Source organism: Dreissena polymorpha, chromosome 4, assembly GCF_020536995.1.
Source record: "Dreissena polymorpha isolate Duluth1 chromosome 4, UMN_Dpol_1.0, whole genome shotgun sequence".
NCBI classification, from domain to species: Eukaryota; Metazoa; Mollusca; class Bivalvia; order Myida; family Dreissenidae; genus Dreissena; species Dreissena polymorpha.
The window spans coordinates 75,359,870-75,378,641 of NC_068358.1; the positions used below are offsets into that span (position 1 = coordinate 75,359,870).

The window sequence follows — 18,772 nt, forward strand, 5'->3', positions numbered from 1 at the left end:
TTGGTGAACTAATGAAGAAACCAACATAATCCATGTCTAAAATATCGTTCGAGTTTTTGGGAAAAACATAATAAATATAACAATCCATACATAACATTTAATATTGTTTGTTTTTAAACATAATTTAATATTTTGACTTTTGTTTCAATTGGCTTTACTTTAATTAATATGTTTTAAGGTGACTATATCTTAAGTTGACTTAAAGTTGAGTTCTGTAGACTTTAAATTGTTAAATTGTTAATGAAATTTTACAATTATTAACTAAGGGAAATGTAAAATCAGGGAACTTGCTTCATTTAGAACTCAACTTAAGTTCACATACTAATGTGTTCCACCTTGTCTAATTAATGTAAGCTTTCGCTTCACCTACAGCTGTACATTGGAGCCATGCTGTAAGAAAACTGGGCTCAATCAAAAACAACACTTTCCACTTTTTATGGATTTTTTTGTTTAAAGGAACTCTTCTAAACAATAATCCAGTCTAGGCGGAAAGTGTTGTTCCTGATTAGCCTGTGCAGACTGTACAGGCTTATCTGGGACCACACTTTATTCACATGCATTAAGCCCAGTCTTACCAGAACACGGCTCATTTGAAAACAATTACAGCATTGTGTATATTTATTCTACAGAAAAACAAGCAGGCCAAGCAAGAGAAAGTTCTCAAAGAGATGGAAAAGAGGCTGGAAATGGAGAAGGAAAAGTCTGATAAAATCATGGAAGGCCTCAAGGCTGCTGATGATGAAAACAAAGAACTCAAAAAGGTTGGCATTGGGTGCACTACTTTTTTATTGGGACATATGCTTCATTTTGTCATTTTATTTCTTAATCTAAGACTGCAGTTGTAGTGTGTACTAGTCGTGTGGCTGTGATATTTATTATTATATTATTAGATTAGATTTGTATGAAGGTATTTTATTGACAAAACTGTAATATGCCTTGGTGAAATTAAGGGCTCCCAATATACATGCCTGTATTTTCTGTGACCTTGGGCGTCAACCTACAGAGTGTCAAATCAAAGGTTTGAGTCTAGCACAAGGCCTGGTGTGATAAAGCAAGTTGACCACACAACAGCTTTTTAATGTAAATTTTTCATATTGAAATCATGACTAGCACCTTGCATTTACAACACTTATTGGAAGTAATGGCGTGAAGGTGTCTGGTAAGCTAAACTGACTGGCACATATTTCAACCAGGAGAAACTTTAAACGATTGAGTTTCATTAAAGTCCCAAATTGAATGCTCTGAGCTCCATATAAAATAAACAATTATTCCCATGTAGAACACTCTCAGCTTCATTGATAACGTAATTGTCCCCTACCAGTGAAACGGGAGGGGACTTATGGTTTGCGGTCGGTGCGTCAGTCAGTTAGTCTGTCTGTCCGTCACACTTTTCTAGATCCTGCGATAACTTTAAAAGTTCTTCATATTTTTTTATGAAACATGAAACATGGATAGATGGCAATATGGAGATTATGCACGTCATTTCATTTTGTTGCTACGTCAAGAATTCTGGTTGCTATGGAAACAAACAAATTTAAAAAAAAAAGAGTCTGCCAATGGTGGAGTTTCACCGGTAGGGGACCATATTGCTTGGCAATCTCTTGTTAAATATATATTTACCTGGTCAAGTAGTTAGGTCTATGGCATACAGAGTGGAGGTCAGAGGTTAAAGCCTCACATGGGCCATGTTCTGATATGACCAGTTACCTACCATCAGGTAATTAAAGTGAGGTGAACAAATTTTCTTTCTGCCAAGCGCCTAGCATAGGGGACAGAAATTGGGAGGAGGATGTTCATAAAATACTGTGTCTCATAAGTTACAACTCAGTGGACCTTAATCAAGAAGAGAGACACTATAATAAACACTCACTTTAACTTTTACACCAAAAAAACAAAGGTTGCTTTTAATTGAGCAATTTTACATGTTTATTAGGAGCTGGAGAGCCGTGAGAGGAAAGTGGAGAAGCTGACAGGGGAGTTGAAGACCATTGGTCTGGCTGCTCGGGAGGGCATAGAAGCTGCAGCCAAGGTGAAGGAGCTCACAGCAGAGCTGGAGAAACTGGGCGAGGAAAATGTGGTCCTCACCAAGAACTTTGAGAGTGAACGGGTAGGGGACTTTTATTATGTTGTGATGATTTAATTTCTTAAGTAACTGTTTCTTGTCTTTGTTTGATTTATAATGACATCTTATAATTATGATATTTATGTTGTTCTTGTCAAACTTATTGTGCTTTATTTTCAGTTTAAGATATATTTGCTTTTATTTTACATATATACTATGTCTGATATTTGCAGTTTCAGATATATTTGCTTTTATTTTACATATATAATTTGTCTGAATGAAAAGCATATACTCAGCCTGGTTGCAGAACACAGGATTACTTTAGAGAATCATGTAAACATAGCATTAAAGAAAGGACAATAGTTGGAAATTATGAGAAAATACACTGAAACCAATACATGTTTACACCCTTATAAAACAATCACATTGTTCCCCTATTATTGCAGGTGCTGCGGAAGAAGTACTACAACATGGTGGAGGACCTGAAGGGGAAGATTCGAGTCTACTGCAGGGCTCGACCTATGAGCAAGTCCGAACTCGACAGGGTATGTATACTGGTCTGTTCTCTTTGTGTTGTGTCTCAGCAACAGGGAATGTATGTTGGTCTTTTCTTTCTCTATATGTCCCAGCCTATATAAGAATGGTGCAGAGGCAGTAACATTACTTGAACATCTGTCTATGGGTCGTTATGTGTAGTAATCCATCCAAAAATGTGTGTGAGCATATGTTTCTTATGCCCCCTTCCCCCTTCAAAAAGTATTGCTATTCATCCACTGGACTTATATATAGCTTAAGCTGTTAGCCCATATGACACATATTATCAGTTTTTGTGTTTGATTTAAATAAAGGATTTGTACATTGTTAAATGGTTAGCTTTATTAGTTTAGATTAAAAAAAAACTCACCTATGAAGACTGGGCTAGTGTCAAATTATATGCTCATATACATCTACCTTATACTACAGGGTAACAAGAGCGTGCTCATATATATCTACTGTATACTACAGGGTAACAAGAGCGTGCTCATATACATCTAATGTATACTGCAGGGTAACAAGAGCGTGCTCATATACATCTACTGTATACTGCAGGGTAACAAGAGCGTGCTCATATATATCTACTGTATACTACAGGGTAACAAGAGCGTGCTCATATACATCTACTGTATACTGCAGGGTAACAAGAGCGTGCTCATATACATCTAATGTATACTGCATGGTAACAAGAGCGTGCTCATATACATCTACTGTATACTGCAGGGTAACAAGAGCGTGCTCATATACATCTAATGTATACTGCAGGGTAACAAGAGCGTGCTCATATACATCTACTGTATACTACAGGGTAACAAGAGCGTGCTCATATACATCTACTGTATACTGCAGGGTAACAAGAGCGTGCTCATATACATCTAATGTATACTGCAGGGTAACAAGAGCGTGCTCATATACATTTACTGTATACTGCAGGGTAACAAGAGCCTGCTCATATACATCTAATGTATACTACAGGGTAACAAGAGCCTGCTCATATACATCTACTGTATACTGCAGGGTAACAAGAGCGTGCTCATATACATCTAATGTATACTACAGGGTAAGAAGAGCGTGCTCATATACATCTAATGTATACTACAGGGTAACAAGAGCGTGCTCATATACATCTAATGTATACTACAGGGTAAGGGTAACAAGAGCGTGCTCATATATATCTACTGTATACTGCAGGGTAACAAGAGCGTGCTCATAAACATCTACTGTATACTACAGGGTAACAAGAGCGTGCTCATATACATCTACTGTATACTACAGGGTAACAAGAGCGTGCTCATATACATCTAGTGTATACTACAGGGTAACAAGAGCGTGCTCATATATATCTAATGTATACTACAGGGTAACAAGAGCGTGCTCTTATACATCTAATGTATTCTGCAGGGTAACAATAGCGTGCTCATATACATCTACTGTATACTGCAGGGTAACAAGAGCGTGCTCATGTACATCTAATGTATACTGCAGGGTAACAAGAGCGCAGTCTAATGTATACTGTGAAACCATTATTATTTGTCAGACATTAATTTTCGTCTTTTTCGTCCTTATACCGATGGACCAATTCAAGATCCTAACGAACAATCATGTCCCATATTTGAAACAAATAAGACTGAATTACCGTAGGCATGAGGCATTTAAATCCAGCGTAATCCACGCATATACACAGGGCTCGAAATTAACACTCGCACACTCGCAAAATGCGAGTAAAAAAAGATTGCAAGGTAGTTATAAGCCACTAGTATTTTTTGCAAGTAAAGAAATAGTGAAAAAAAAACGAGTTATATTGCTAAATGTGTTCGACGGCATGAACGCTAAACAGTAGGTCAATTTTTTTAACGTCCGAATACCCATATGCGGAAGCGCGCACCTTGTTTGTAGACTGGTATACTTATAGTTCAGATACCCGGATGGTATTGATACAAAGAACACGAAACAGTCGACTATTCACACTCAAGTTAAATCCGGTTTGACACAAAGGGGTGTACATTATACAGTGTACTGACAACTGACATTTCCTGTAAAACGCGAATGCAATGAGGCTGTATCGAATGCATCGACTTCATTTAGGTAGAATAGTGTTGATTAGCGCTAATTGTTAACAACTTTATTACCCATTGTGTGTATTGTGTTTTTCAGGGATGTTGTAGATTATACAGCCAACACACGGCGAATCTGGATTAAAGACAATACTATTAAAAATATAAGAGACAGTTACTATCACCTGAAATAACAGACTTGTTAATTGGCATATGCCAAACAAGGCCCACCTCCTGCATGTGACTACGAAGTGTCACCCCTCTTTCCCCAGCATGAATTTTTTGCAACCGCATATTACATGTATTACAAACATTACAAACAAATCGGACGCTTTTTTTTTCAAAACCAGAAATGGACGAATTTAAGTGCTGACGAAATAGTCATTTTTTTAAAAAGGACGAAATTTCGTGCTGACGAAAATAAATGGTTTCACAGTACTACAGGGTAACAAGAGCGTGCTCATATACATCTAATGTATACTGCAGGGTAACAAGAGCGTGCTCATATATATCTAATGTATACTACAGGGTAACAAGAGCGTGCTCATATATATCTACTGTATACTGCAGGGTAACAAGAGCGTGCTCATATACATCTAATGTATACTACAGGGTAACAATAGCGTGCTCATATACATCTAATGTATACTACAGGGTAACAAGAGCGTGCTCATACACATCTAATGTATACTTCAGGGTAACAAGAGCGTGCTCATATACATCTAATGTATACTACAGGGTAACAAGAGCGTGCTCATATATCTACTGTATACTGCAGGGTAATAAGAGCGTGCTCATATACATCTAATGTATACTACAGGGTAACAAGAGCGTGCTCATATACATCTAATGTATACTGCAGGGTAACAAGAGCGTGCTCATATATATCTAATGTATACCACAGGGTAACAAGAGCGTGCTCATATACATCTAATGTATACTACAGGGTAACAAGAGTGTGCTCATATACAACTAATGTATACTACAGGGTAACAATAGCGTGCTCATATACATCTAATGTATACTACAGGGTAACAAGAGCGTGCTCATATACATCAAATGTATACTACAGGGTAACAAGATCGTGCTCATATACATCTAATGTATACTACAGGGTAACAAGAGCGTGCTCATATACATCTACTGTATACTGCAGGGTAACAAGAGCGTGCTCATATATATCTAATGTATACTACAGGGTAACAAGAGCGTGCTCATATACATCTAATGTATACTACAGGGTAACAAGAGCGTGCTCATATATATCTACTGTATACTGCAGGGAAACAAGAGCGTGCTCATATATATCTACTGTATACTGCGGGGTAACAAGAGCGTGCTCATATACATCTAATGTATACTACAGGGTAACAAGAGCGTGCTCATATATATCTAATGTATACTACAGGGTAACAAGAGCGTGCTCATATACATCTAATGTATACTGCAGGGTAACAAGAGCGTGCTCATATACATCTAATGTATACTACAGGGTAACAATAGCGTGCTCATATACATCTAATGTATACTACAGGGTAACAAGAGCGTGCTCATATATATCTACTGTATACTGCAGGGAAACAAGAGCGTGCTCATATATATCTACTGTATACTGCAGGGTAACAAGAGCGTGCTCATATACATCTACTGTATACTACAGGGTAACAAGAGCGTGCTCTTATACATCTAATGTATACTACAGGGTAACAAGAGCGTGCTCATATACATCTAATGTATACTACAGGGTAACAAGAGCGTGCTCTTATACATCTTATGTATATTGCAGGGTAACAAGAGCGTGCTCATATACATCTAATGTATACTACAGGGTAACAAGAGCGTGCTCTTATACATCTTATGTATATTGCAGGGTAACAAGAGCGTGCTCATATACATCTAATGTATACTACAGGGTAACAAGAGCGTGCTCATATACATCTACTGTATACTACAGGGTAACAAGAGCGTGCTCATATATATCTACTGTATACTGCAGGGTAATAAGAGCGTGCTCATATACATCTATTGTATACTACAGGGTAACAAGAGTGTGCTCATAAACATCTACTGTATACTACAGGGTAACAAGAGCGTGCTCATATACATCTAATGTATACTACAGGGTAACAATAGCGTGCTCATATACATCTAATGTATACTACAGGGTAACAAGAGCGTGCTCATATATATCTACTGTATACTGCAGGGTAATAAGAGCGTGCTTTTATACATCTAATGTATACTACAGGGTAACAAGAGCGTGCTCATATATATCTAATGTATACTACAGGGTAACAAGAGCGTGCTCTTATACATCTAATGTATACTACAGGGTAAGGGTAACAAGAGCGTGCTCATATATATCTTCTGTATACTACAGGGTTACAAGAGCGTGCTCATATACATCTAATGTATACTACAGGGTAACAAGAGAGTGCTCATATACATCTACTGTATTCTACAGGGTAACAAGAGCGTGCTCATATACATCTAATGTATACTGCAGGGTAACAAGAGCATGCTCATATACATCTAAGGTATACTGCAGGGTAACAAGAGCGTGCTCATATACATCTACTGTATACTACAGGGTAACAAGAGCGTGCTCATATACATCTAATGTATACTGCAGGGTAACAAGAGCGTGCTCATATACATCTACCTTATACTACAGGGTAACAAGAGCGTGCTCATATACATCTAATGTATACTGCAGGGTAACAAGAGCGTGCTCATATATATCTATTGTATACTACAGGGTAACAAGAGCATGCTCATATATATCTACTGTATACTACAGGGTAACAAGAGCGTGCTCATATACATCTTATGTATACTGCAGGGTAACAAGAGCGTGCTCATATATATCTAATGTATACTGCAGGGTAACAAGAGGGTGCTCATATACATCTTATGTATACTACAGGGTAACAAGAGCGTGCTCATATACATCTAATGTATACTACAGGGTAACAAGAGCGTGCTCATATATATCTACTGTTTACTACAGGGTAACAAGAGCGTGCTCATATACATCTTATGTATACTGCAGGGTAACAAGAGCGTGCTCATATATATCTAATGTATACTGCAGGGTAACAAGAGCGTGCTCATATACATCTAATGTATACTACAGGGTAACAAGAGCGTGCTCATATACATCTAATGTATACTACAGGGTAAATAGAGCATGCTCATATACATCTAATGTATACTACAGGGTAACAAGAGCGTGCTCATATACATCTAATGTATACTACAGGGTAACAAGAGTGTGCTCATATACATCTACTGTATACTACAGGGTAACAAGAGCATGCTCATATATATCTACTGTATACTCCAGGGTAACAAGAGCGTTCTCATATATATCTACTGTATACTGCAGGGTAACAAGAGCATGCTCATATACATCTAATGTATACTACAGGGTAACAAGAGCGTGCTCATATACATCTACTGTATACTGCAGGGTAACACGAGCGTGTTCATATATATCTAATGTATACTACAGGGTAACAAGAGCGTGCTCATATATATCTACTTTATACTACAGGGTAAGGGTAACAAGAGCGTGCTCATATATATCTACTGTATAATACAGGGTTACAAAAGCGTGCTCATATATATCTACTGTATACTACAGGGTAACAAGAGCGTGCTCATATATATCTAATGTATACTACAGGGTAACAAGAGCGTGCTCATATATATCTAATGTATACTACAGGGTAACAAGAGTGTGCTCATATTTATCTACTGTATACTGCAGGGTAACAAGAGCGTGCTCATATATATCTACTGTATACTACAGGGTAACAAGAGCGTGCTCATAAACATCTAATGTATACTACAGGGTAACAAGAGCGTGCTCTTATACATCTAATGTATACTACAGGGTAACAAGAGCGTGCTCATATACATCTAATGTATACTGCAGGGTAACAAGAGCGTGCTCATATATATCTACTGTATACTACAGGGTAACAAGAGCGTGCTCATATACATCTAATGTATACTACAGGGTAACAAGAGCGTGTTCATTTACATCTAATGTATACTGCAGGGTAACAAGAGCGTGCTCATATACATCTAATGTATACTACAGGGTAAAGGTAACAAGAGCATGCTCATATATATCTACTGTATACTACAGGGTTACAAGAGCGTGCTCATATATATCTACTGTATACTACAGGGTAACAAGAGTGTGCTCATATACATCTACTGTATACTACAGGGTAACAAGAGCGTGCTCATATACATCTAATGTATACTACTGGGTAACAAGAGCGTGCTCATATATATCTACTGTATACTACAGGGTAACAAGAGCGTGCTCATATACATCTAATGTATACTGCAGGGTAACAAGAGCGTGCTCATATACATCTAATGTATACTACAGGGTGAGAAGAGCGTGCTCATATACATCTAATGTATACTACAGGGTAACAAGAGCGTGCTCATATATATCTAATGTTTACTACAGGGTAACAAGAGCGTGCTTATATACATCTAATGTATACTACAGGGTAACAAGAGCGTGCTCATATACATCTAATGTATACTACAGGGTAACAAGAGCGTGCTCATATATATCTACTGTATACTGCAGGGTAATAAGAGCGTGCTCATATACATCTAATGTATACTACAGGGTAACAAGAGCATGCTCATATACATCTAATGGATACTACATGGTAACAAGAGCGTGCTCATATGCATCTAATGTATACTACAGGGTAAGGGTAACAAGAGCGTGCTCATATACATCTAATGTATACTGCAGGGTAACAAGAGCGTGTTCATATACATCTTATGTATGCTACAGGGTAACAAGAGCGTGCTCATATACATCTAATGTATACTACAGGGTAACAAGAGCGTGCTCATAAACATCTACTGTATACTACAGGGTAACAAGAGCGTGCTCATATTCATCTACTGTATACTACAGGGTAACAAGAGCGTGCTCATATACATCTAGTGTATACTACAGGGTAACAAGAGCGTGCTCATATATATCTAATGTATACTACAGGGTAACAAGAGCGTGCTCTTATACATCTAATGTATTCTGCAGGGTAACAATAGCGTGCTCATATACATCTACTGTATACTGCAGGGTAACAAGAGCGTGCTCATGTACATCTAATGTATACTGCAGGGTAACAAGAGCGCAGTCTAATGTATACTGTGAAACCATTATTATTTGTCAGACATTAATTTTCGTCTTTTTCGTCCTTATACCGATGGACCAATTCAAGATCCTAACGAACAATCATGTCCCATATTTGAAACAAATAAGACTGAATTACCGTAGGCATGAGGCATTTAAATCCAGCGTAATCCACGCATATACACAGGGCTCGAAATTAACACTCGCACACTCGCAAAATGCGAGTAAAAAAAGATTGCAAGGTAGTTATAAGCCACTAGTATTTTTTGCAAGTAAAGAAATAGTGAAAAAAAAACGAGTTATATTGCTAAATGTGTTCGACGGCATGAACGCTAAACAGTAGGTCAATTTTTTTAATGTCCGAATACCCATATGCGGAAGCGCGCACCTTGTTTGTAGACTGGTATACTTATAGTTCAGATACCCGGATGGTATTGATACAAAGAACACGAAACAGTCGACTATTCACACTCAAGTTAAATCCGGTTTGACACAAAGGGGTGTACATTATACAGTGTACTGACAACTGACATTTCCTGTAAAACGCGAATGCAATGAGGCTGTATCGAATGCATCGACTTCATTTAGGTAGAATAGTGTTGATTAGCGCTAATTGTTAACAACTTTATTACCCATTGTGTGTATTGTGTTTTTCAGGGATGTTGTAGATTATACAGCCAACACACGGCGAATCTGGATTAAAGACAATACTATTAAAAATATAAGAGACAGTTACTATCACCTGAAATAACAGACTTGTTAATTGGCATATGCCAAACAAGGCCCACCTCCTGCAAGTGACTACGAAGTGTCACCCCTCTTTCCCCAGCATGAATTTTTTGCAACCGCATATTACATGTATTACAAACATTACAAACAAATCGGACGCTTTTTTTTTCAAAACCAGAAATGGACGAATTTAAGTGCTGACGAAATAGTCATTTTTTTAAAAAGGACGAAATTTCGTGCTGACGAAAATAAATGGTTTCACAGTACTACAGGGTAACAAGAGCGTGCTCATATACATCTAATGTATACTGCAGGGTAACAAGAGCGTGCTCATATATATCTAATGTATACTACAGGGTAACAAGAGCGTGCTCATATATATCTACTGTATACTGCAGGGTAACAAGAGCGTGCTCATATACATCTAATGTATACTACAGGGTAACAATAGCGTGCTCATATACATCTAATGTATACTACAGGGTAACAAGAGCGTGCTCATACTCATCTAATGTATACTTCAGGGTAACAAGAGCGTGCTCATATACATCTAATGTATACTACAGGGTAACAAGAGCGTGCTCATATATATCTACTGTATACTGCAGGGTAATAAGAGCGTGCTCATATACATCTAATGTATACTACAGGGTAACAAGACCGTGCTCATATACATCTAATGTATACTGCAGGGTAACAAGAGCGTGCTCATATATATCTAATGTATACCACAGGGTAACAAGAGCGTGCTCATATACATCTAATGTATACTACAGGGTAACAAGAGTGTGCTCATATACAACTAATGTATACTACAGGGTAACAATAGCGTGCTCATATACATCTAATGTATACTACAGGGTAACAAGAGCGTGCTCATATACATCAAATGTATACTACAGGGTAACAAGATCGTGCTCATATACATCTAATGTATACTACAGGGTAACAAGAGCGTGCTCATATACATCTACTGTATACTGCAGGGTAACAAGAGCGTGCTCATATATATCTAATGTATACTACAGGGTAACAAGAGCGTGCTCATATATATCTAATGTATACTACAGGGTAACAAGAGCGTGCTCATATATATCTACTGTATACTGCAGGGAAACAAGAGCGTGCTCATATATATCTACTGTATACTGCGGGGTAACAAGAGCGTGCTCGTATACATCTAATGTATACTACAGGGTAACAAGAGCGTGCTCATATATATCTACTGTATACTACAGGGTAACAAGAGCGTGCTCATATACATCTAATGTATACTGCAGGGTAACAAGAGCGTGCTCATATACATCTAATGTATACTACAGGGTAACAATAGCGTGCTCATATACATCTAATGTATACTACAGGGTAACAAGAGCGTGCTCATATATATCTACTGTATACTGCAGGGAAACAAGAGCGTGCTCATATATATCTACTGTATACTGCAGGGTAACAAGAGCGTGCTCATATACATCTACTGTATACTACAGGGTAACAAGAGCGTGCTCTTATACATCTAATGTATACTACAGGGTAACAAGAGCGTGCTCATATACATCTAATGTATACTACAGGGTAACAAGAGCGTGCTCTTATACATCTTATGTATATTGCAGGGTAACAAGAGCGTGCTCATATACATCTAATGTATACTACAGGGTAACAAGAGCGTGCTTTTATACATCTAATGTATATTGCAGGGTAACAAGAGCGTGCTCATATACATCTAATGTATACTACAGGGTAACAAGAGCGTGCTCATATACATCTACTGTATACTACAGGGTAACAAGAGCGTGCTCATATATATCTACTGTATACTGCAGGGTAATAAGAGCGTGCTCATATACATCTATTGTATACTACAGGGTAACAAGAGCGTGCTCATATACATCTAATGTATACTACAGGGTAACAAGAGCGTGCTCTTATACATCTAATGTATACTGCAGGGTAACAAGAGCGTGCTCATATATATCTACTGTATACTGCTGGGTAATAAGAGCATGCTCATATACATCTAATGTATACTACAGGGTAACAAGAGCGTGCTCATATACATCTACTGTATACTACAGGGTAACAAGAGCGTGCTCATATACATCTAATGTATACTACAGGGTAACAATAGCGTGCTCATATACATCTAATGTATACTACAGGGTAACAAGAGCGTGCTCATATATATCTACTGTATACTGCTGGGTAATAAGAGCATGCTCATATACATCTAATGTATACTACAGGGTAACAAGAGCGTGCTCATATACATCTACTGTATACTACAGGGTAACAAGAGCGTGCTCATATACATCTAATGTATACTACAGGGTAACAATAGCGTGCTCATATACATCTAATGTATACTACAGGGTAACAAGAGCGTGCTCATATATATCTACTGTATACTGCAGGGTAATAAGAGCGTGCTTTTATACATCTAATGTATACTACAGGGTAACAAGAGCGTGCTCATATATATCTAATGTATACTACAGGGTAACAAGAGCGTGCTCTTATACATCTAATGTATACTACAGGGTAAGGGTAACAAGAGCGTGCTCATATATATCTTCTGTATACTACAGGGTTACAAGAGCGTGCTCATATATATCTAATGTATACTACAGGGTAACAAGAGAGTGCTCATATACATCTACTGTATTCTACAGGGTAACATGAGCGTGCTCATATACATCTAATGTATACTGCAGGGTAACAAGAGCATGCTCATATACATCTAAGGTATACTGCAGGGTAACAAGAGCGTGCTCATATACATCTACTGTATACTACAGGGTAACAAGAGCGTGCTCATATACATCTAATGTATACTACAGGGTAACAAGAGCGTGCTCATAAACATCTACTGTATACTACAGGGTAACAAGAGCGTGCTCATATACATCTACTGTATACTACAGGGTAACAAGAGCGTGCTCATATATATCTATTGTATACTACAGGGTAACAAGAGCATGCTCATATATATCTACTGTATACTACAGGGTAACAAGAGCGTGCTCATATACATCTTATGTATACTGCAGGGTAACAAGAGCGTTCTCATATATATCTAATGTATACTGCTGGGTAACAAGAGGGTGCTCATATACATCTTATGTATACTACAGGGTAACAAGAGCGTGCTAATATACATCTAATGTATACTACAGGGTAACAAGAGCGTGCTCATATATATCTACTGTTTACTACAGGGTAACAAAAGCGTGCTCATATACATCTTATGTATACTGCAGGGTAACAAGAGCGTGCTCATATATATCTAATGTATACTGCAGGGTAACAAGAGCGTGCTCATATACATCTAATGTATACTACAGGGTAACAAGAGCGTGCTCATATACATCTAATGTATACTACAGGGTAAATAGAGCATGCTCATATACATCTAATGTATACTACAGGGTAACAAGAGCGTGCTCATATACATCTAATGTATACTACAGGGTAACAAGAGTGTGCTCATATACATCTACTGTATACTACAGGGTAACAAGAGCATGCTCATATATATCTACTGTATACTCCAGGGTAACAAGAGCGTTCTCATATATATCTACTGTATACTGCAGGGTAACAAGAGCATGCTCATATGCATCTAATGTATACTACAGGGTAACAAGAGCGTGCTCATATACATCTACTGTATACTGCAGGGTAACACGAGCGTGTTCATATATATCTAATGTATACTACAGGGTAACAAGAGTGTGCTCATATATATCTACTTTATACTACAGGGTAAGGGTAACAAGAGCGTGCTCATATATATCTACTGTATAATACAGGGTTACAAAAGCGTGCTCATATATATCTACTGTATACTACAGGGTAACAAGAGCATGCTCATATATATCTAATGTATACTACAGGGTAACAAGAGCGTGCTCATATATATCTAATGTATACTACAGGGTAACAAGAGTGTGCTCATATTTATCTACTGTATACTGCAGGGTAACAAGAGCGTGCTCATATATATCTACTGTATACTACAGGGTAACAAGAGCGTGCTCATAAACATCTAATGTATACTACAGGGTAACAAGAGCGTGCTCTTATACATCTAATGTATACTACAGGGTAACAAGAGCGTGCTCATATACATCTAATGTATACTGCAGGGTAACAAGAGCGTGCTCATATATATCTACTGTATACTACAGGGTAACAAGAGCGTGCTCATATACATCTAATGTATACTACAGGGTAACAAGAGTGTGTTCATATACATCTAATGTATACTGCAGGGTAACAAGAGCGTGCTCATATACATCTAATGTATACTACAGGGTAAAGGTAACAAGAGCATGCTCATATATATCTACTGTATACTACAGGGTTACAAGAGCGTGCTCATATATATCTACTGTATACTACAGGGTAACAAGAGCGTGCTCATATACATCTACTGTATACTACAGGGTAACAAGAGCGTGCTCATATACATCTAATGTATACTACTGGGTAACAAGAGCATGCTCATATATATCTACTGTATACTACAGGGTAACAAGAGCGTGCTCATATACATCTAATGTATACTGCAGGGTAACAAGAGCGTGCTCATATACATCTAATGTATACTACAGGGTGAGAAGAGCGTGCTCATATACATCTAATGTATACTACAGGGTAACAAGAGCGTGCTCATATATATCTAATGTATACTACAGGGTAACAAGAGCGTGCTTATATACATCTAATGTATACTACAGGGTAACAAGAGCGTGCTCATATACATCTAATGTATACTACAGGGTAACAAGAGCGTGCTCATATATATCTACTGTATACTGCAGGGTAATAAGAGCGTGCTCATATACATCTAATGTATACTACAGGCGAACAAGAGCATGCTCATATACATCTAATGTATACTACATGGTAACAAGAGCGTGCTCATATACATCTAATGTATACTACAGGGTAAGGGTAACAAGAGCGTGCTCATATACATCTAATGTATACTGCAGGGTAACAAGAGCGTGTTCATATACATCTAATGTATGCTACAGGGTAACAAGAGCGTGCTCATATACATCTAATGTATACTACAGGGTAACAAGAGCGTGCTCATATACATCTAATGTATACTACAGGGTAACAAGAGCGTGCTCATATATATCTACTGTATACTACAGGGTAAGGATAACAAGAGCGTGCTCATATATATCTAATGTATACTACAGGGTAACAAGAGTGTGCTCATATATATCTAATGTATACTGCAGGGTAACAAGAGCATGCTCATATACATCTTATGTATACTGCAGGGTAACAAGAGCGTGCTCATATATATCTATTGTATACTACAGGGTAACAAGAGTGTGCTCATATACATCTAATGTATACTACAGGGTAACAAGAGCGTGCTCATATACATCTAATGTATACTACAGGGTAAGGGTAACAAGAGCGTGCTCATATACATCTAATGTATACTGCAGGGTAACAAGAGCGTGCTCATATATATCTACTGTATACTACAGGGTAAGGATAACAAGAGCGTGCTCATATATATCTAATGTATACTACAGGGTAACAAGAGCATGCTCATATACATCTAATGTATACTACAGGGTAACAAGAGCGTGCTCATATATATCTAATGTATACTACAGGGTAACAAGAGCGTGCTCATATATATCTACTGTATACTACAGGGTAAGGATAACAAGAGCGTGCTCATTTATATCTAATGTATACTACAGGGTAACAAGAGTGTGCTCATATATATCTAATGTATACTGCAGGGTAACAAGAGCATGCTCATATACATCTAATGTATACTGCAGGGTAACAAGAGCGTGCTCATATATATCTACTGTATACTGCAGGGTAACAAGAGCGTGCTCATATACATCTAATGTATACTGCAGGGTAACAAGAGCGTGCTCATATATATCTAATGTATACTACAGGGTAACAAGAGCGTGCTCATATACATCTAATGTATACTACAGGGTAACAAGAGCGTGCTCATATATATCTACTGTATACTACAGGGTAACAATAGCGTGCTCATATATATCTATTGTATACTACAGGGTAACAAGAGTGTGCTCATATACATCTAATGTATACTACAGGGTAACAAGAGCGTGCTCATATACATCTAATGTATACTACAGGGTAAGGGTTACAAGAGCGTGCTCATATACATCTAATGTATACTGCAGGGTAACAAGAGCGTGCTCATATATATCTACTGTATACTACAGGGTAAGGATAACAAGAGCGTGCTCATATATATCTAATGTATACTACAGGGTAACAAGAGCATGCTCATATACATCTCATGTATACTACAGGGTAACAAGAGCGTGCTCATATATATCTAATGTATACTACAGGGTAACAAGAGCGTGCTCATATATATCTACTGTATACTACAGGGTAAGGATAACAAGAGCGTGCTCATATATATCTAATGTATACTACAGGGTAACAAGAGTGTGCTCATATATATCAAATGGATACTGCAGGGTAACAAGAGCATGCTCATATACATCTAATGTATACTGCAGGGTAACAAGAGCGTGCTCATATATATCTACTGTATACTGCAGGGTAACAAGAGCGTGCTCATATACATCTAATGTATACTGCAGGGTAACAAGAGCGTGCTTATATATATCTAATGTATACTACAGGGTAACAAGAGCATGCTCATAAACATCTAATGTATACTACAGGGTAACAAGAGCGTGCTCATATATATCTAATGTATACTGCAGGGTAACAAGAGCGTGCTCATATACATCTAATGTATACTGAAGGGTAACAAGAGCGTGCTCATATACATCTAATGTTTACTGCAGGGTAACAAGAGCGTGCTCATATATATCTACTGTATACTGCATGGTAACAAGAGCGTGCTCATATACATCTAATGTATACTGCAGGGTAACAAGAGCGTGCTCATATACATCTAATGTATACTGCAGGGTAACAAGAGGGTGCTCATATATATCTACTGTATACTGCATGGTAACAAGAGCGTGCTCATATACATCTAATGTATACTGCAGGGTAACAAGAGCGTGCTCATATATATCTACTGTATACTGCAGGGTAACAAGAGCGTGCACATATATATCTAATGTATACTACAGGGTAACAAGAGCGTGCTCATATACATCTAATGTATACTACAGGGTAACAAGAGCGTGCTCATATATATCTACTGTATACTACAGGATAACAAGAGCGTGCACATATATATCTAATGTATACTACAGGGTAACAAGAGCGTGCTCATATACATCTAATGTATACTACAGGGTAACAAGAGCGTGCTCATATATATCTACTGTATACTACAGGATAACAAGAGCGTGCTCATATATATCTATTGTATACTACAGGGTAACAAGAGCGTGCTCATATATATCTACTGTATACTACAGGGTAAGGATAACAAGAGCGTGCTCATATATATCTAATGTATACTACAGGGTAACAAGAGTGTGCTCATATATATCTAATGTATACTGCAGGGTAACAAGAGCATGCTCATATATATCTACTGTATACTGCAGGGTAACAAGAGCGTGCTCATATATATCTACTGTATACTGCAGGGTAACAAGAGCATGCTCATATACATCTTATGTATACTGCAGGGTAACAAGAGCGTGCTCATATATATCTACTGTATACTGCAGGGTAACAAGAGCGTGCTCATATACATCTAATGTATACTGCAGGGTAACAAGAGCGTGCTCATATATATCTAATGTATACTACAGGGTAACAAGAGCGTGCTCATATACATCTAATGTTTACTACAGGGTAACAAGAGCGTGCTCATATATATCTACTGTATACTACAGGGTAACAAGAGCGTGCTCATATATATCTATTGTATACTACAGGGTAACAAGAGTGTGCTCATATACATCTAATGTATACTACAGGGTAACAAGAGCGTGCTCATATACATCTAATGTATACTACAGGGTAAGGGTAACAAGAGCGTGCTCATATACATCTAATGTATACTGCAGGGTAACAAGAGCGTGCTCATATATATCTACTGTATACTACAGGGTAAGGATAACAAGAGCGTGCTCATATATATCTAATGTATACTACAGGGTAACAAGAGCGTGCTCATATACATCTAATGTATACTACAGGGTAACAAGAGCGTGCTCATATGTATCTAATGTATACTACAGG

General features: G+C 37.8%; 1 protein-coding gene across 3 annotated transcripts in view; it reads left to right on the forward strand.

Moving 5' to 3' along the window:
- Positions 1–18,772, forward strand: part of LOC127880308 (restin homolog) — a 105,150-nt gene that overhangs the window by 54,753 nt on the left and 31,625 nt on the right. For all 3 annotated transcript variants that reach the window (XM_052427670.1, XM_052427671.1, XM_052427672.1), the window contains 3 exons: positions 630–761; positions 1,934–2,107; positions 2,509–2,607. In XM_052427670.1, coding sequence (XP_052283630.1) covers positions 630–761; positions 1,934–2,107; positions 2,509–2,607 — 405 coding nt within the window. The remainder of the gene's footprint in view (positions 1–629; positions 762–1,933; positions 2,108–2,508; positions 2,608–18,772) is intronic.